We start from the raw sequence: 22,487 nt of genomic DNA on the forward strand, positions 1-22,487 counted from the left end.
TATCGTTTATTTATCTTTTAACTGATGACGGACCGTAGGTCAGCATATCTTTCTGTGTGTCCTAAGATGGACTTGAGTTTTGTTAAGTCGGGGTTGGGCAGCGCATCAACTTTTATGAATAATTTTAGGGCTCTGACCCTAATATTTTTTTATTGAGTCGATCCTTAGATCACTGTGTGTTTGTTGTTCGAATATATCATGAAATCTTAAATAGTCTTCTTATAGCCAGGTTTTGAGCTTTCTGTAATTGTTTAATGGCAGTATTTGTAACACTTTGCTGTATCCGTACAATACACATCCGTACAATAGTGCTGGCCTTATTATTTGACTATATAGTAACTTTCTATTTTTGAAGTTGAAGTGATTATTATTAAACAGCGGCTTAAAGAGATGTAAAATTTTAAAGCAGCTATTCCCTCTGCATTTCATATGTGTATACCAATTGAGCCGTTTGTCAAAAGTGACCCCTAGATATTTTATGCTTTCCTCCCACCGTATCTACGTGTCACTCTTGGAGGATGCTGCCTTCGCTTTTGTGTTATGAATATAGCCTAATGTTGTCAGATGCTTGCTTGCGCCATAAACGATCTGTTAGAGCTCCAATGCTTCTGTCTTCGTGGTTTTTTTTTGTGTTTTTATTTATTTTATTCACTACATAAACGTAGCTAGAGACTACCCCAAGTAACTAACTTCATCAAGCTTGATTCAATAAGTGTTTGTTACGAGGATGGGCTCATTACATTAGAGTAAAATTCATTAAAAATTTTTTTGTGCTGCGAGCAATTAAACTAATTGATAAAAAATATGAAAATAAAAAATTTTAAAATAACTGTGAGTCGGAATTTTTAAAGGCAAAATACTAAATTAAAATTCTTCGAAGGCAGAGTACAACAAAAAATAAATTATGCGTTACGCGTTTTTCTTTTGTTTCAAAAAAATGAAAAAAAAAATAAAAACGAAAAAAAGAAAATTACTTGGCATCACTGTCACGACAACGATAAAGCAAAGATAAGACAACACAAAGTAACAAATAACAAAAATTGCATAAAACAACGCAAAGAAAAAGCTAAGCAACAAAATAGGTGCAAAGTAAGGTAAAAATAAATCAATGTCATGACAACAACAGCAACAGCAACAGCAACAGCCAAAGCAACTACAAAAACAAAAGCAGCAGCAACAACAACAACAACAACAATATAAAACATAATATAAACATCAGCAGCGACAACAACTACTGACGCTCCCTTGAGATAAAGTTTAATAGGATATGCTCACCTTTCGCTTGCAACCTCACCCAGAAATTAACTTGATGCAAAAGCAAAGCAAAATACAAAGAATAAAAAAAATAATGCAAAAAAATCACAAAAAACAAAAACAAAAAAAAAGAAAAACGAACACGCAAATAAAAAAAATTAATAGAAAATCTTAAAAGTTTTTATGTAAAAAGTTCGCTCAAATACACAAAGTCACACACAGTAGCACGAATTCATTTTTACACGCTTGAAATGCCTTCGTAACGTGAATAAATGACCGTAAAAATTGAGAATTTTGCTTTTAGGCGCAACATTAAAGTTCTTTTTGTTTTTGATAGCAGTGGAAAAAAAACAGTGGAGATATTTGTTTGCATAGACTTAAAATGTGCTGAAAGCGAAATATTGCCTGAAGTTGACGCAGAGCTCCTGCAAGGTTGTTAAGCTGTTCTACGAAAAGTAAATAAAATATTAATATTAGATTTTTCAACAAAGTCCAGTTGGTGTAGGCAGAATAAACAATTTCAACACAAACAGCAAACAGCTTTAATTGCACGAGATATAAGTTGCCAATTTCGATTTATAAAGAAACTTAGCTTAGCACACTAAAATATAGAACAATATAGAAGACATAGAGCTGATCTCACTTGTATAATATATTAAATATATTTAATGTTAATGTCTACAACACTTTCACTCAATAGTGTGTCTGTGACCACTTGCTTAAGCCACTTTAATAAGTAGATAAAGTCCATTAATATATGTATATATATATTTTTTTAAACATACTCTATTGAATACTCGATTAGTAGTACAATCTTAACTGTTTGTTAATTTATTACTATTGCTGAAATGTACTTAATAGATAGTAAGTAATACGTGTGCAGGTTTACTGAACCAAAGTGTTCAGCTCCCATAATTGAAATTATGAAAATAAGTTTTTTAAATTGATTTTATAGTAATATAGTTTGAAGGCCCCCGCATAACAACCTAACGAAATAGCATATTAGCTAATAGCTCCGTATGATGATTATCGCCAAAATTGAGGCATCAAAGAGTTATATTGAAATGTTAGAGAAGCACTGGAGATAGGCATAAATCATAAAGTGCGAAAAACAGTTTTAATATTTGTCTATTTTATGGAAAAACTCCGTATGATGATTATCGCCAAAATTGATACATCAAAGAGTTATATTGAAATGTTAGAGAAGCACTGGAGATAGGCATAAAACATAAAGTGCGAAAAACAGCTTTAATATTTGTCTATTAGTAACAAAGATTTTATGGAAAAACTCAGACAGATATTCTGGATATTACAGATAGAAGTAGAAAAAGTAGCTCTTTAAAAAAAGTCTGACTTTTTGCACAGTTTCACTTATAAGTTTTTACTGTTCATCAAAATTAAAAACAATTTTTAAACTCATTTTAATTATTTTTAAACAATATCTTAAGCTTTAAAGACATTTTTAAAGAGATAGAAGCGTCCTTAAGCATTAGTGGGATCAGCATACATTTAATTTTACATATACATGAAGCTGTTAGTAATATTTGTTCCCATTGTATTCTCCATAATTTGACATTCGCTCAAAAGTAGACACATTTTGATTGGAATAAGGAAATTCTAAAAAATTACCATCGAGGTAGCTCAAAACATGTCCACTCAAATATGTCTTACTCAAATATCGTAGTAAGTGACAAATTATGTATGTACGCATATAAGCGCGTATCAAAACAGCAATGCACTATTTGGATCTTCACAAATACGCAAAACCCGACAAAAGTTGAGCAAATCCAAACAAACCGTCGCTTGTTTTTTCAGAAAAACCAGTCATATCGCAACTGTATCACGGAAATAACGTAGAGCGGTCAATTTTGAGTAGCCAACAAACATTTGTTAGTAGCAAGTCTTTGGAGGATGAAGGAAAACCAATTGTCGAAAGAATATTATCCTTCACCACGACAATGCTATCTCCCAAATAAATAAAAAAATAATAATATAAAATCAAAAAAAAGTGCTCAAAAATCAAATAAAAAAGTTTTCGAGCACTGAAAATGTAGAATTGATGGGTCATCCATCTTACAGTCCCTACTTGACACACAATGACTTCTTCCCTTTTTCAAACATTAAAAAAAATGCGTGGCGAGTATTTTTCTAGGCCAGGTCGAAAATTACGCATTATTTATTTGTTAATTAAAAAAATGCATTATGGCTTTTATCTTCCATAATTAAAATTTATATTACCTTATAAAAAAGTAACTTACATATTTAAACATATAGTTAAAAACGCAGTGAAAAATTATATTCAACAGGTTACTTTATTAAATCAACAATATTTACTACAAAAAAAATTAAACAGAAATCTTCTCGAATGTATAAAAATATCCGGTGGTTTTGTGCTGTTGGAGAATGTAGGACATATACAGCAACACATCATAACACATATATATTATATAAATATATGTATTTCCTTTATTGTTTTATTGTTTTGTAAAATGGGCGACGGAGAACAACAGATACGGCGAAAATGTCAAGTTAGAACAGGTTCCTCATAGCAAAATACATGAATCGTACTATGGTGTATGCGAATTTTGCACGAACCCCGATGTATATATAGACTCTCTCCAAAAGACTTAGGTTTAGTAAACGTCGCTCTTCAGTACCACAACGTATTGTATTTGCAGACAGCAGTGCCAGCTCATCGTTGTTAATTTGTTGATGAAGAGCAGCAAATCTTTTTACAATACGGTAGATGAATCTCGTAAAGACTTTTGACAAAGACTTGTCAAACTGACAAGTTGCCTCATGTTCATCTATATCACGTATCTGAATAATCTCTGGACATCCATTAACTGCATTACGGCACTGCAATGTTAATTGCGAATATCTTATAACCCATGGACCAGATAGAGCGAACGAACTTATATATGTTGGTATATATGTGCGACGACAGTATGGACACTCGTTACAAATGCGTATCCATTTCAAAATACAGTTTGTGCAAAATCTGTGACGACACCAAACACTTTGGACAGGTCTTTGTAGCACATCAAGACATATTCCACATAAATACTGTCCCGCCGTATCTGAAGTAAAACGTTCAATTTCCAAACCCATTTTACTTTTAATTTTGAATTTCTTAGATGTATGAGAAGAGTTAAATTCCAAGTTACTTAACAGAAAAAGTATCTGTTGTTATCAGTAAAGCTTCAATAATTTTATAAAAAAATAGTATAAAGTAATTTTTTTTCTAATTGAAAAAATTTTCAAAGCTATCTTTGGTAATATGTGTTTGACATTTCTGTCAAAAAATTTTTTTTTGTTTCTGCAGAAATAATGTCAATTTTTTTGTAAATCTTATACTATTTCCATAAACACTTTAATTTCGCAAATATATTAATTTCATCTTTGTTTTAGCGAAATTAATTTTTTTTTTCGTACAAAACTCAGTTTTAAGGTTAGAACGAAATTAAGCAAAATGACCTTAATTTCATTGAAACGAAGGCTGAAATTAAAGGACATTTCAAATGCAACTATGCGTTAGATAAATTTTAAGCAAAAGATAAAGTTGAGGTAATCACGTAGTGATATTTTTTTTAAATAAATGTTAACGACAGTTGAGTTTAATAAAATCGGTAAAATATTTTAAAAGTACTGCAAATTTTTAAATTTGAATATAGAAAAAAACTGTCAGATAACCAAATTTCCTTAATTTCTTAAAAATGAAATTAAGTTAATTTCGAAAGTTTTCATGCTGTCCCAAATTAAGAAAATCATATGTTTTTTTTTACAAATCGAATGTAAATAATGGGAAATTTTAAAAGTTGATTATTATAAATATAAAGCATGGCATTCAATAGTTCTATAAGCTTATCTATAATTATCTATAAATTAAGGCCATTTTCCTTAATTTCATTCTAACTTTAAAACAGAATTTTAGATAGAAAAATCAACTTAATTTCACTGAAACGAAGTTGAAATTAAGATTTTTATGAAATTAGGGTATGTCTGAACATAGTATTAGGAAGTGGTTAATTTAGGGCCATCTATGTTATGTAGAGTGTCATGGTCTCGTAATGAGCAAAATTGTTGTTGCTTTGAATGCAAATTGTAAAATTGTGTGTGAGAAAGAAACTATATGAAGTCAGCTATCAGTGTCAAATCTTCATTTTGTATTGAAAGCAACAAGAGTTGCCACCACGTGACTGCAATCATAACATGTCCCTTAATCGTAGCAGTGTTGTTCAGTAACAAATGCCAACATTTGTGTCTTTTAAGTGCAAATTAATACAATTTCTGTGCTACTCTGCATAACATGCAAAAGAGCCAATTTTGATGCGTCCATGACTTTCTGCATAATATGATCCCTATAGAATGTCTTGTTAGAATGGCCAAAATTGAATCGAAATTTCTCTCTTGCTATCATTTTCAAATTTTTCATTTACATTGCAAAAATCTGAATTAACATAACTCATATGCGCTGACCTTAGACACAACATCCATTTTATATATATAATAAATATCATTTAATTCTTCCTTTAAACAATTTTTCAATAACTTACAATGTTTTGAAACTCTTAAATTTACAATTTAGTAGTTCAGTGATACCATTCAATATTAAAGTATTAAAAGATGTTAAGCAATAGAGAGGTAGCAATACATTGATAATATAATTTGATGTATTATTAGTTGTATTTTTTTCTTTCAGAGTTTTAAAAAAACAGCATTAAGTCTGGTTGAAAAAAATTGGCAACACTTTTTATATACGTCAACTGCTTATATTTGACATATGTTTTTTGTGGTGTTATATACAATATAAATTATAAAAAGTGTAAACACTAAAAATTAACTAATTTTAATACAAGAACACAAAATTAACATTAGAAGTGCAATGACATTCTTATCCTATATATTTAAATTAATTTATTTATTTAGTATTAAAATTTAACAATTAAAATTAAGAAATATAATTAATTAATTCAATTCAATTATTCTACAGCTGGTTTAACATTTCGTTCTAATATAAACACAGCAATTGAATATGTAAATAAAACTTTCACAGTAAATTAACAAAATTCAGAAAAATATATGATAATAAAAGTCAAGTTGATTTTGTATCACTTGGTTAAGGTGCACTGACTCTCAGCTTCAAATTTGGCAGGGCACAAGTACGATTCCTGGTACTTACAGTCTCAAAAAATTATTTACGAATAATTAAATACAAGAATTATTATCAAGACCACTGATGATGGATATTTGACAATACTCAAAACATCTGTATGATCAGCCAAAAATTCAATTAATTAAAATAATATAAAAATAAAATTTTTTGTTGTTGTAGTTCACTACTGTTCGAAAAAACCTCTTTAATTAATTTATTTATTTGTATTTGAATTTATTAGTAAATAAAATGCTCATGTGATTTTAACGGAGGACTAGAATTTTGCAGCTTATTTCCAGTAAATATACATAATAAAATAATTTTTGAATTTAACTGCACTAGAACTTAAATATTTTTGCGAGTAAAACCTAACTCTGAAGATTTTAAGAGCATTATTGTTGCTTTACATTTCTTCTTTCGTAAGTTGTGAGTATTTTTTTGCTACTCTGAAAGAAAAACTTACGGCTATTAAATAATATAATATTCACACTTAAAAGTAATATACAATTTTTTTTTATTATAATTTTGTTAATGAAATAAATTTATTTATTTTTTTATGTATTATGTATTATAATATTTAATAGGTCTGGCAATGCTTAAATGCAACCATTAGCATTAACAACTAAGCAAGGCAATATTAATTATATTTCAGGTATGCAACATCCATAAATGTCAAATTTTTTTTATTTCAAATAGAAATAAGTTATCATCGGCTATAGATTTTGTGATACAGGAACTGAAAAAGTTCAATTGCAAAATAAAAGTATATTTAAAAGATAAAAGGTGCTTCTTTTAAAGAATTGATGTTAATGTATATTTTTTACTCTCTAATTTCAACTCCTACTATTGAAGTACCTAATTAGTAACAAGTAAGTTTATTTTTTCATTTAAGTTAATTTGTTTCACATATTTTACTTGGAAATATTGTACTGCTCCGTAAACACCCTCGGTCTTCTTCTGGTTCAAAATATTAACGATGCAAGTATCCGCAGTCTCTCTGACCAGAAATCATTAATGATTATGTTGAAGATATATGCAATGTATATGCAAAATATGTTCATAAGACTGCTCGAAAAAGAAAGGCGCTAACTTAAGATATACGGGCTCTTTTCAAATATATTGATAGTTTATATGAAATGACTGCTCACATCAGAAGAGATGAATTAAGGAGAGAAGTTATGTTTACTTGCGTCACAAGGCTGAAACCAATGGTACAATATACTTAGTTTCTATTGAAATTAAATAGATACTGGATAGTTGTTGAAATTTTGTTTGTAAAAACTTTAAATAGAATCGTACAAGAATTATTGTATCTCTCTCAAACCAAAATGTTTAAGTTCCAAGTTTCAGGGACTTTATTTTTGATGGTTTTTTTTTGAGTGAAGGTCAATAAATGTGAAAGACTTTTTTCATTCTACCTACTTATGCAATATTATGAAATATGTGGCACCCATAGCTACAATAAGTTCTCTAATTCCTTTTAACTATTATTCACCCGACTTCCGGTTTTATAAGCTGAAGTTATCAACTCACTTGCAACTTTCTTCCATATGTTGATGATATGATGTATCATATTTTAAATATAAAAATTTAAACATCCGGAAGTATTCGTTCACTCTATTTCCACAAACATTTGAAGTCGGCCAATGAAAAACATTATTAAAAATTATATAGACAGGCAAAAAGCTGGCAAAAATCTTAATACTGGCATTTTAAAGCATTATTGATAATAAATAAATATAACATTCCACATAGCACTGTTAATAAAGCATATTATTGATATTATGTATGTATTGTTATATTACTATTACATATTTTATCACTATATTGAGACTATCAATATTAACTAAATTTAATTATAAAAAAAACACTTTAAAAGATCTTAGTTGTCATCGACATTTTCAAATAAATTTGTTCGGTCAATTGAATCAAATATAGAAATAAAAATTTTTATTTTTGTCATTTTGCGTTTACAGAATTTTAAGAAAAGATCAATTGATAAATATATTTTATAAAATCGATTGAAAGTACGCTTGTCGATATTTTTCTATAATGGCTTTACCGCTTAGTTCTCAATACCTCAAAATTTTGGAAAAAGATTTGTGTAGGCGGGCGAACCATTGTATATGGAAACAATTTGCTTCCACATTGTCCGATAATAAAATAATTGTAAGTTTAACCATATATAATATTATTGCAAACTTTTATAATTAATTGTTCCAATAAATAATTAGAAAGGACTAGTACTTGGGGTCTATGAAGGCGAAGGGGATGCTGAACCCAAGTTAAGCGCTACTGCTGAGAAATTTAATGATCGAGTCAATGGAAAAATCATGGATCTTATAAGGGCGTAAGTTAAATACTGCATGAAGCTGACTATATAAAATTATATACGTATATATATAAATAATGACATGTACCCTTTATGTATATTTGCATAGATGGAATATAACGGGTGCTGTAGGTAAAGGAAAAGTGTTTAATAATATCGACCCTGAATTTAGATCCATTGCTCTTGTGGGCGTGGGTGCACAAAACGTGGGCTTTAATGAAATGGAGATGATTGACGAAGGGATGGTGAGTAACAGTCATTAATAGTAAACAGGCATAAAAGTATTTTTTTATTATAACAAAAAAAATTTATCAAAATGATAAAATTCTTTGACATAAACTTTAATTTTCAAAGACAAGAATTTTAGTTTAGTTTGTAACCAATTTTTATATAGTAATAATAGGTCAGACAGATGGAATTTTTTTAAAAATAAAAGTATGTCCAACCCATATTTATCATTGATTTTTATAATTTTTTCTTTTGGAGCAAAAATCATCTACTACCATTCAGTAGAAATTACCAGTCAAGAATAGGAAAAAGCTTTTCTCGTGTTGTATTTCAAAATTTCTTCATATACCTATTTGATAGCCGGTTGTCTTAAACTAAATAAAATACAAAAAAAAAGTGAATGAAGAATGTAGGTTCCATCTTTATGATAGAGGTTTTCCAGAACTTCGACACCATGTATTTCGACTTCGATACCATGTATTTCGACTTCGACACCATAATAAACGTAAGCCTAGCAAATGAAGAGCCAAATCGCCAAATTGCACTACAGGGATACCAAACTTTATACATATTGACATTAAACTGTAGTAAAAATAGTAGTTGTAGCTCCGTAGTTCATGTAGTAAAAAAATTCCGTGTTTCTCTGGGCTATTATGCACAATATAATAGTCTGTCATTGCAGTATATAGTAGTCCGTAATTTATGGTATATTAAAAATTTTTTAGGAAAATGTTCGTATAGCAGCTGGCGTAGGTGCACGTAGCTTACAATATCAAGGTTGTTCTGATGTATTCATTGACGGTCTTGATTATGCTGAACAAGCAGCGGAAGGTGCTTCTTTAGCTATTTACCGCTATAATGATTATAAGCTGGAAAAGCATCGCACACCTTCGCCAGTTCTGCAGCTATACGACTCACCAGATATCGATGCATGGACTCGTGGTTTATTTAAGGCAGAAGCACAGAATTTGGCTAGACGCTTAACAGATACACCAGCAAATCGAATGACGCCAACTCACTTTGCTCAGTCGGCTGTCGACGCCCTGTGCCCCTGCGGTGTGACAGTCGACATACATAGTATGGAATGGATAGAGCTGCAGCGCCTTAACTCATTTCTAATGATAGCGAAGGGCTCCTGCGAACCACCAGTCTTGTTAGAAATCAGTTATTGTGGCACATCACCAGAGGATAAGCCTATACTGTTACTTGGTAAAGGCATTACATTTAATAGGTAATATCATAGTTAAGTGGTATAGTTATTATCCAAAATTTATGTATTCTAAATTTTAGTGGTGGTCTTTGCCTACGGAGTAGACGTGGTATGGCTGAGTACAGAGGTTCGATGGCAGGAGCTGCAGTTGTTGTAGCTGCCATCCGAGCAGCAGCAGCCCTGTCTCTTCCCATTAACGTTACGGGTGTTATACCACTTTGTGAAAATATACCATCCGGTATGGCAGCCAAACCTGGTGATGTTGTCACATTACTGAATAGGAAGACACTATCTGTGAGAGTATGTAATATTTCAAAAAAGAAAATATATCTTAATTAAACTTATAAAATGATGAAACTATACTTGTAACAAATAGGATACGGACAAAGCAGGTGTAGTTATGATGGCGGACCCAATTCTTTACGCGCAGGCTGTTTATAGACCACGTCTAGTTGTTGACGTTGCCACGCTGAGCAGGGGAGTGGGGCAGGCTTTGGGAGGGTCAGCGACAGGACTGTTTTCTAATTCCAATTTCATCTGGAAGCAGTTCCAAATGGCTGGAACTGTAACCGGTGACAGAATGTGGCGTTTGCCGTTGTGGAATTATTTCAAGAAGCTTGTGACAAGTATATTTAAAAGGTTATATGATATTTATAGTTTCTAACTTAAAATTATATTTTTCAGATAACAACAGCTTCGATGTGAGCAACGATGGAAAAGGCCCGGCTTCTGCATGCCTTGCAGCTGCTATACTGCATGTAAGAGTTTTCTAATATCATTCTCATTCCTTCGCTAAAAATTTTCCATTTATTTTTTCCATTTATTCCTATTTATTATATAGGAATTTGTGCCTTGTATTGATTGGGCGCATCTTGACATACGTGGTGTAGGAATGCTCACAAAGTTTGGAACGATGCCATACTTGCTGAAGGAAAGAATGACTGGACGTCCGACTAGGACAGTAATACAATTTCTGTTTCAGATGGCCTGTCCTGATACCAAAAAGTAAAACCCTTTATCAACAACCACACATAATTAAAAAAATTCTCCCTGTCGACACAACCGTTTTTAAGGGAAAAAAGTCGCAGGGCAGCAAACATTCGAATGATGTTTCAAACATGACTCAAGAAAAACTACTTTCAAAAATCTATAAATACGGACAATAACATTTTTTTTCATTCCGATTAAAATTATAAGTAACATAACTTTAAAAACACTCTGTATACACATCGTTAATTGGATCCTCTAAAGAATGTAGCAGACCTTCACAAAAGGATGATTTTAGAAAAAAAAATTCTTGTTAATTTGGAGAAATAGAAAATAAAATGTACAGAGTTTACCGAAGCAAAATTTAGTAATGAAAAGTTCCTAAGAGTTCTTAGGAACTTTTCATTATTTATTAAAATCTCATTTTATAATGATGTACTATATATAATAAATGTACAAAATTATTTATTATTTTATGCATACTTAAACTCGTCGATATAGACAATATAAGACGAGAAATCTAATAAAATAAAAAAAAGTGCATCAAATAAACAAAACGCTTTTCAATTTTGGAAGGAAATTTTTTCTCGCATTTGTCAGATTAGGTGGTGACATTATTTGTTAAGAATACCCATAATAGAAAAACACGCATAGTGTAACTCACATGAAGCTGTCGAATCTCAGAATTGTTACAGGCTCCTCGGGGAGGTATGTAGATCTGAGGTCAGTTATTGCTTAGTCTGATGATATGATAAACAACAATCCAGTCAAGGTGTAGAGAGTGGTTATGAAGAAACCTCGCAGTTAATAGAGAGTAAAAGTGCTCAAGTGCACTGACTCAACTAGCCTCAACATAATAGTCAATAAAAGATATTCAATAGAGTAAGAAATTATATTTAATTTCAAAAAAAAAAAAAAAACCAACTGCTTATTTGATTTTCTAGGTTTTTTCTCGTCAGACTTTTTTTGATATAGTATATCTCGGTAAATATTGAAAAGGAATCCTTACGATCTTTTATATTCCAATGAAAACACCACACAGCGTTCAAAATCAAATTTTAAATAAAGCATATCAGTCGATTGAATTTGGATTTTAAGTTTAACATAAATCACTATGAAGAGGTTTTTCGAAAAGTAGTGAACTACAACAATCAAAATTTATTTTATATTATTTTAATTAATTGAATTTTTGGCCGACCATACAGCTGTTTCGAGTATTGCCAAATACCCATCATCAGTAGTCTTGGAAATAATTCTTGTAGTATATTATTCACAAATAATTTTTTGAGACTGCAAATATCTCTATAGTGTTATTATAATATTGCTTACGTACTGATCGAGACATATCTGCAATAATAAAACTATGAATATTTTCAAGCAGTTGGAGGGCCAATGAAAAAGTAAAGAATTTCACTTTCAATGCGTCTTGTATAAGTTTTGCAAGTTTGGTTATCAAAAGCATATAAATAACATGCACTGATTTTGTTATCATAACTAAATTTCCTATGTATTCTTTCAGTAAAGATATCACATATTATTATATAAGCTATACCAAGTGACAGAGCCCTAAAGTTGATACGTTGCCCAACCACTCCCCAACAAACCGTAAGTCCACCTCAGGACACACAGGAAGATATGCTGATCTACGGTACGTCATCAGTTAGAAGATAAATAAATGATAATAATTCTAGTATAAGTTAAAGTTTAGTGTGGGGTAGGGATAAGCAGGAAAAGTGCGCAATAGTACTAACTCAAATCACAACAACAAAAACATTAGGTGATATAAAAGTACTGACATTTTTTTTTGTCACTAGATGATGTTGGTATCCACATATCTTGCAACATTAATCCGAATGTGTCAAAAGAACATGTTATCAAAAAGTAACAAAATGGAACCATGTTTGAAGCGAATCATTAAGGTTAACGAAAAATCAGATAAATACGAGAATATTCAACATAAGCGATCATGATTAAAGGCTGGTTATTCTTTACAAACGATTTCAAAGTCTAGATTGACGTCAAACAAGGTTTAGTGAGATTGTGATGGTATTATATATTACCAGCTGCTTTAGTCTGGTGAAACGATTAACTCGTTTATTGCTCTATTCCACACAACTCGAGCGCTTGAACAAAGCAATCAAGAAAAAACGTCCAGAGCTGATTAACAGAAAACGAGTTGTGTTCCACGTGTCATTGATGGCTCGAAACATATTGACGAAATTCGGTTAGGAAATTTTGATGCATCCACCGTCTGGAACTTGTATCTTCTGATTACTGTTTGTTTTAGTGTCTACAAAATTTTCTTTGCGGTAAAAAATTGCTCAATCGTACTGCCGCTGAAAATCACTTTGCCAATCATAGAATTTCTATATCAAAGGAAATATGAAGCTATCCGAAAAATATATAATTACATATAATATATATATATAATTAATTAAAATTAATTTTTCATATTTTTTTTTAAAAATATATAAGAAAACCGCCGGTACTTTTTATATCAATTCGCTATGATTGTTTCCTTGTTGAATTTTATTAAGTTCATTATCAATAGGCCATAATTTTTTCTTCATTGACATTTCATTAACTTTACTTTATAAAGTTCAGGTCTCTTACTGAGAACAGTACTATTATTCTGACTGGCATAATTGTCATTTTCTTACGAAAAATTGGCTATTGGGACAAGGCTATTGAAATTTATACACTTTGACGACACTTTATATACTCCTTTGCTTTAATTACATTTTCCTATTTAGGGTACTGGAATAATAAAATAACTTTCTAAAATTAGTTGACCTTTCAATAAGCACTAACGGAACATGGAATATACCTGCTACTTCATAACACTCAAGAGCGCCTTTTTAACTATTTCCACATTTTTATTCTATTTATAAGTCAGACTATATTATTTTGAAAGCTAAACTCAATATTTAACATAATTTTTACTTCCTTAAAAATGCCTTAATCGCAACAGAATAACGTAAATTCGCGTTTTAACCTTTCCTTAACCAAAAATTAATTAATTAAACAAGTAATAAACATAAATTGAAAGCGGATATGAGAAACGGTAACTAAAATCGCGTTCCTGATTATGCTGTTAGCTGCCTGGCAATGAAAATGAATTGTGAAAAACAGTGGTAAGGACACTCCTACTGAAACTCACTGACAAATTTCGAACGCATTCCATTGTTCCGTCGACTTGATTACCTCATATACCGTCATCATGGAGGATATTTTCAACACTTTTTGGTGTCATGCCAGAGTTTACAGCTCCACGTTATGACGGCGTTATTGTAAATAACAGGGTCTTTATGGGTGAACTCGAAACTCTAACGAAATCGTCATGAATTCATTATTCTACAAATTTGAACAAGCAATAAATTTCGCGTCATCCAAGCTGAAGTCATCATAAGTGCGGTAACGTCATTAAATCCCAAGTAACGGAGAAAATATTAACACGAATGCCCGATTTTGACTGTTTGCTGTGTACAGCGAGCGGTAATCCAATTAAAATCCAACACACAAAAGTTACACAAAACAATTGCACAACAAAAAAAAAAACAAAAAAAATGAACTTATTTGAACCGAGCCAATTCAGAACCAACCGAGGAAAGTGTTTATTTTTTTTTTTTTTGATTTAAACAAATTCCGTGTCCTGACACATTTAGGCAAATATTTTCTTAGCCATTTAAATATTTTGTAACACATTCAGATTATCTTTGTTTGTATATAATTTTTAATCCATAAAATGTTTCTCTGGTTGTATGTGCCTTATATGTACCCACAGAGGCAGGATTTGTAGTGCCACAGCGTTCAGTGTTTATGATTTGTTGGCGAAGCTAAAACTGTCCCCAACTTCGCATGTAAGGACACAATTTGAGAAGAGCTATAAAATAGAAAGGACATCAAATAAGGGAATTAGAAATGTTAGAACAAAAAGGAGCAGTCAGCTTTGTACTAAATTATACTATTTTCACCGTAATGCTCCTAACCTATTTCACTCATACATTTTGTATTTAATGTAAAATTATAATTCTAGCGAAGTTACGATTATAAAGATCATTAAAGCATGATAAATTATTATTGCAACTGAGATAAAACTTTATGTATATAATATTTGGAATATTAACTAGTTAATTTTTTTTTTTTACTATCACTCATTCCACTAAAAATCATAAATTTAGAGATCTGTATCTTAAAACAGTTTCAAGGAAGTGCAAAATTTTATAAACTCTCCTTTGCTTAATAATTATTATGTAGCAAATCATCTTTGTGATACGGTTCATACGGTTCCTGAAATGCATTTCACAAATTTTGCAAACAATCAAGTTGTAATCACATCTCTAATACTAGGTGGATTGATAAATATCCGGCTTAAGCAATAACAACGCATTTCTTTTGAAAAATTATATTTCATGCTTCAATATAGTCCCGTTTTAACTCAACACACTAAGTCCAACGATCTTACAACATTTGGATACTTCTTAAATAATATGATTTATCAACTTCTTCATAATATACCATATATATATTATATGGGAAAGCCCATTCCACCTCATTGTTTGATGCAAATCTCTTTCTCTGGAGTCATCTTTTTAAGTTTGGGAACAGGTAATAGTCAGTGGAAGGCAAATTTGGAGAATAAGATGGGTAAGAAAGCAATTTGTACCGTGATTCATTTAATTTTGCCATTGTTCGAGCGGGTGCGTTGTCTTACAAAAAATAAACTTTTTATCTTTGACAAATGTGGTCGCTTTTTCTCGATTTCCTCATTCAATCGATCCAATAAAATGCAATAATAGTCTGATGTTATTGTTTCTCCTTTTTCCAAATAGTCTATGAAAATTATTTCACTTTTCCACCCGATTGTTGAGTTCATGTTGCCGGCATGTTGCTTTTCCACAGATGTGAAGTAATAGATCCATGTTTCAACAACTGCTACTAATCGACGATTTTTGTCGGGGTTGTAAGACTGCAGATGCGTAGATAACTTCAGTCCACCGCTATGTCAGTGCCGATCATTGGCCTTAAGAATATTTAAAAATTTTTTCTAACTGTCCTAACAGAGTTGTTGTCTTTTAAGATTAGGAAAATAGTCTATATTATATAAACTTATCAGGTTGGTTTCCTTTCACTTCAGTGGTGAAGTCACGTGTTTCCAAAAGGTCGCAGGTCGTTCACGAAATGTTTGGAACTTCTAACTTTAAAGTGAGAAAACTTTCCCGTAGAAAGTTACGAAAATATCAATCACTTTAATGGAATTAATAATGACAAAATAGTGATATGAAAAGTCTTTATGTCAATGTCCCCCATGTTGAGTAGAAAAGATAATATTCAGTTAAGAATATATAAATTAAATGTCATTTATTTGCAATACAAAAGGTGGATTGTAAACTTAATTACAAGACTAAAAACTTTTGATAAGTATATTTAATCTGTACACTTGTGCTTTTAAATAGCAATACGTTTTCTTATTATAATAATGGACTTATAAAATCCGAAAAGGACATGATTTTATTTGTGTTCAAAAAAAAACAAAGTTTAATACGATAATACGAATAAAACTGTTACGATTCTAGAAATGTGACTACGTTTTGCGTTTCTAATGAACAAAACTGCCCAATTAAGCAAGTCGGTAGATATGCGATTGAAAATATGAAGTTAAGCATCAACATTTATAAAAGTTGAAGTTGTGGAGTTGCCTTTAGGTTAAAGCGAATAAATGTAGGTCTCCTAAAGCCGCAAGTAATCAAAAACTAGAATAGCTTAATCTGTTTGCTCGACTAATATTCGATGAAGACTTTCGAAAACTCCTTCCGAAGGTGCTGGTTCGATTCCTTAAGATATTGAATGTCTAAATACAATGGGGTGCACAATAGTTCGAGATGGTCGCAGTGTAGAGGGGCCTTAGTCTAACCCAAAATCCCCTCATACTATTAACCATCATTACAGCAACATAACAACAACATGAAATAGCGTTTTAATTCGATTTTGCGTTGTCACACTAAGCATGCTCCGTTTGTTCATAGTGGCATCCATGATTAACGAATACAAACTAACTTCACTTCATAGTATGATTTTTAATTGAAATTAATAATGAAAAAAGAAAATATTAGAAAAAATAAAGAAAGGTTTCTGGTTAGTAGTGAATCAAAACAACAAAATTTAACATTTAGCGATCATCTTAGAATGATATACTATATATAGGATTTTGAAAATAGAGGTCTGCATTGAAAAAAACCAGTATGTCGTATAGCTTAAATAATGTCTTCTTCATGAGTGGATGATGATTCGTTGTGAGCAGTGTTGATATGTTTGTGGGGTGTGTGACTTATAGCTTCAGTCTGTGCCATTGCTGACCTTATCAAAAAATCGAAATGGGTTGAAAAACAATTAAACACTTGTTAAAATTTTTCCTTGTTGGTATGTATTTAATGAAGATTTTGAAAAATTGCCATGCACTGTATACCAACTTTCAATCATATTAATATGAGTTTATGAGATGCACCACAATCTAATGAAACTTAACTTATATCTGTCACATTTATCTTAAAAAATTCTAGTTACTTTCGAAAAAAATTATTAATTATTTAATAAAACATACTAAATAGCATTTTAGGCTTCGCCAAAGGTTCCAGGTGATTTTAAACTCTCAGTTTTTCGTATATATACAGTAACACTATGGGCCAATAGGCCTAAGTGGATCCACTAGAGATCGCCTATATAACCTAACCTATTATAATATAGTTGCTTATAGATATTTTGTAGCTAATTAGTATATACATTTATGGCATTCTAAAACCCCTGAGTTATTTGTAGGTGATGTTCTTTATCCATCACTCCATTTGCATAAAATAAATTGTTTTTAGTTATTGCATTTTATAATTTCAACATAAAATTATCAACTATAAACAATAATAACTAAACAGAAATTGAAAAAAAACCTAATTTTTTTTTTGTGCAGCTACCCACCGTCCTACTCCCAACCAAGCAGTTTAGAGTTTTGGTTCCTTCAACCCCACTCTTGACTCATTCAATTAGAATGAAATTATGACCTGACCTTACACAATGTGTTTCAATAACCATTGAAAGTTGCTCGATTGTAACAATAAAATTTTTATTTTCAGTAATAAAATAAAATCGTTACAAATTGATGGGAAATCTCCTATCTAAACGGTGAAAAAAATCTCAAACATTGCCACCGCGCTCGACAATCCTCTCTACTATCCTACCCATTTGACCCTTAGGAAAAAGGAATCCACTTTATGTTTCTGCTTTAATGGACACTCAATCATCATAAAAATGCAATTTTGTAGTGGAAGAACTTCTCGAAAATGGTTTCTCATACGCCATTGTTAGGATTTTGGCTAGCAATAATAGTTGCTAAAAATGAATTTGTTAATTTCTTTTGATTTTATTTTATATTTTAAAATTTTCTTTTCTTCTCAAATTTACATTTTCAGCTGCATTTTCACTTTTAGAATAAATGGTTTTGTTAAGTATTTTTTTTTTCAAATTTCTTTTAATTCTGAAAACGTGAAAACATGTTTTTTCCTTAGTGAACCAAATGAATCTTTATATCAAATTTATGTATACATCAAGAAAAAATTATTATTATAATAAGTTTCATGGAATGAACACAGAAATACCAATAAAAGTAAAATCACTCTACCTAAAACAAAAATTAAAAACCCCCGAATTTAACTTGAACTGATCTCAAAACCATATTTTTTTTTTGTTGTGAGAAGATAGAATGTTTTATGTACCATCAGACCCACCATCTTCGGAATGGCTCCCTGATGTATTAAACGGACTAAAAAACCCACTCTTCGTAGTTCAGACTTATCACCCTCTGGACCCGCTTTCGCATTGCTTCGGGGTGAGTCTTTTTTGTTTTGGTGTTGCCAGCCATTCTCTTCTTACCACATTTTTTGGTGTCTATCCTATTTGTTACCTGAATTTCTGAATCTCATTTTTAGGTCTAACTTTTTTGCTTTGAGGACTTGAATTACACATGACTTCATCATTCCCCTATTCTCTGAGTTAGCTCTCACATTTTTCACTATGTTCTCGAGATTTATTGGTCCAATCCGGACTGTCACCTTTTCTCTAGATGTGAGCCATCTATTACAGTAAAAAAAGGTGTGCATTGTTACAATCTCCATCGCCATAAATACAACCGGTACAGGTACTTGCAAAAATATCCATGTCCAGTCAGCATCTGAGAGAGATGATAATTTGTGTTCAGTCGAAAATCGGAAGACATATCTTCACGTAAGAGATTATTGGAACACATTTTAAAATATGAAAAACTGTTCAAAAAAGCTTGCAATTCCTCAAGGTGGCTAGCTATTGCATTGAATTTGTGGTCACTTTTTCAAAATCTAATATAATACATTGATTAAGAAGGCAATATGTTTATAAATTGTGATTAAAAATAGAAAGAAATTGCTTGCGTTAGATACTGAACACTTGGAGACCTAATCGTATCAGCCATTCTGATCTGTGGAGTGTCACCAATCAAATGTCAACTTCTGAGGAAGACTGTATAAACAAATGGTATTGGATCAGTCATACCATTCGCCGATCCCCTGACAACACTGTTCGTAAAGCATTTAGATGGAACCCCCAGGGCAGTGAACGTCCAACAAATGCTTGTGTCAGATTCTCAACATTTGATGGCTTAATCATATCAGCAATGCTGATCTTTAGAGTGTCACCAACGACATACCAACATCTAAAGAAGTGCGCATGTGCAAATGGAATTGAAACGGTCATAGCCTTCGCAGATTTCACGAAAACATTGCTCGTCAAGCACTCAGATGAAACCCTGAGTGCGGGAAGTGGCCGTCGTGTTGGGGCGCCTGCCTAGAACATAGCGAAGGACTGTCGATGCAGAATTACAAGCAAATTATTCTTAGAATGACATCAGCCGAGAAGCATGTAATAGACTTTAATACAAGAGAATGGTGGAAGCCCTATGCTTCACCATAATAAGAGGAGAGGATAATAGAAGTAGGTGTAATAATTGATTTTATTTGTTATTTAATAGAGAGGTTTATCGAACAGTAGTGAATTTCAACAACAAAATTTTATTATTTTTTATTAATTTATTTTTTGACTGACCAACAGCTGTTTCGAGTATCGCCAAAAATATATTATCAGTCTTTTTCAAATTATTTCCTATTAACTGTGGGTAGATACTACATGTTGTTGTTGTTGTTGTGGTTAGGGGCTTATCCCTGTCCCACACTATGCTTTAACTATACTAGAATTATTAGCACTTATTTATCTTTTAGCTGCTGACGGACCGTAGATCAACATATCTTCCTGTGCGTCTTGAGGTGGACTTAAGGTTTGTTAGGGTGGGGTTGGGCAAGGTATCGACTTTTGTGAATAATTTTAGGGCTCTGTCCTTGATATATTTTTTCACTGAGAATTATTTTTTATATATAATTATTCGTAAATAAATAATAAAATAGTAACTTTCGTCATAACTGACGCGAAAAATCAAATTTAAGTTTAAAAATCAAAATTCTAAATCAATCAAATTTGAGCAAAAATTATTTTGAAACTACACATGGTAAATTTATATTTTTTTTATTTGTTATTCAAATTAATCAATTAATTTTACTAGAAAATCTAATTTTTGCAAATGCATAATTTTAAAGAGTATTTTTATTTTATAAGAGGAGGTGATGAAGTCAGTTTTTCTCAAAAATCGTCTCATTTGTAAGATTATGACTCACTGCAGGACTCTATCCGATAAGCTTACAATAGATGAGTCCAAACTATTGTGATTATAATTTTTGCGGAGGTGTTGTATAAACATCTTCAATGCTATTGCTTTGCATTTAGTATGATATGCTACATCATTCTGGGATTATTATTTGTGGCAACATTTTCAACATTACTAACGTAAGTCATAAGGATTTTCCAAATTACTATGATGTAATTATCACAATCAAGCGAAAGGGATGCAACGTATTAATAATAATTAGATGGGATTAGTATCATGACAACCGTTTATGTGTCAACATAACAAACACTATTCATATCTTATTCAAAAGTGATACGAATTCAAGTCTTCTTCATTTGAAGCAATAATTAAAGAATTTTTTATTGGAATAGCTACTAGCGAAGAGATTTGCCTACAAATCCACTGAGTATTCCAAAGCGTGAAAACATAAAGCCTAAAGTTTGGACATCTAATTCTTAACAGTGAAGACCTGTGGAATTCTTTTAAGGAGATCGCAGAAAATGTTTCGCTAAATTGACTTTTGGTGCCTATATTATTAATGCTAGTTGCAGTTTACGTTAATGTAGAAGTTCTTAATAGAGTGGTTAATATTTCATAACTATTGCTATGTGTTGACATATTGTCTGTGTATGTACTTGGACAATATAATATCGAATGTTATCAAATACTTTAGATAGTGTGGTCTTCAAGTCAACAATTGAAACATTTTAAGTAGATTTTCTTTAACGTTAAACGAATTTTTCAAAAGTGTTAAAATTCCACGGCAGCATTTCTAGTGAATAAAGAACTACCGTACTGAGCATCAATTAATTGCCACTAATATTTTTTTTTCAATCTGCATTTGTTGTGGTGAGCATCCAGTTATTTAATTTAAATATGAAATCTAGAAATCTAAATATGAACTACTAGAAGATCTGTGATTTGGAAATAGTAAAAGTCCATCGACGTCCATGTTCCAGTGTTTACCAATAAATACCTTAAAAGGATTTTAAATTCAGACTACTAACATCGAACTGTAAGGATTTGTAACACAGATTTACAATGAAGAAACGAAAACTGAAAAAGATAAGTAGCAGTAGATCACATGTTATGACAACTGATCCTTTATATTGCCAGTTAGAATTTAAAATGAAATCCAGAAATCACTGTTTTAAACAAAATAGCGATTGTTGCGTTTATATGAATACAATAGATTGAAGAGTGTATGTTATCCTCTAAGTCAAAAAAAAAACAAAAAAAAAAAAAGTAATGATATCAATATGATCCCTTTTTTTATCTATATTTATAATAATATATATTCAACGCATATATTAGCTGTATAAAATAGACTGACATGGGTATAGTAAAGAATTTGGGCAGGGGCAAGCAACTCTGTGTCATAAAATACCTTTATTGCAAAACATTTTTAATCGAGAATAAAATTTTAATATATCAACACAAAATTCATATCAATAAGATGAAGTCAACACAAGCAAATGTTCATGTATACGTAGTGTAGTATATCTTTATTCAAACGTTTTATTTACTTAATAATAAATATGTTAATTTTATGTTAACTACCAAT

The 22,487-nt window shown here is 31.1% G+C and overlaps 1 protein-coding gene across 1 annotated transcript; it reads left to right on the forward strand.

Annotated features, from left to right (window-relative positions):
- Positions 1–8,398: 8,398 nt before the first annotated feature.
- LOC119662075 (cytosol aminopeptidase-like) lies at positions 8,399–11,581 on the forward strand. The gene is made up of 8 exons (XM_038071618.1): positions 8,399–8,578; positions 8,644–8,759; positions 8,851–8,986; positions 9,695–10,200; positions 10,260–10,479; positions 10,556–10,805; positions 10,864–10,937; positions 11,021–11,581. Exons 1-8 carry the CDS (start codon positions 8,462–8,464, stop codon positions 11,186–11,188), a joined length of 1,587 nt encoding a protein of 528 aa, XP_037927546.1. The 5' UTR covers positions 8,399–8,461; the 3' UTR covers positions 11,189–11,581.
- Positions 11,582–22,487: the final 10,906 nt, after the last annotated feature.

Source organism: Teleopsis dalmanni, chromosome X (assembly GCF_002237135.1).
Source record: "Teleopsis dalmanni isolate 2A chromosome X, ASM223713v2, whole genome shotgun sequence".
Lineage (NCBI taxonomy): Eukaryota > Metazoa > Arthropoda > Insecta > Diptera > Diopsidae > Teleopsis > Teleopsis dalmanni.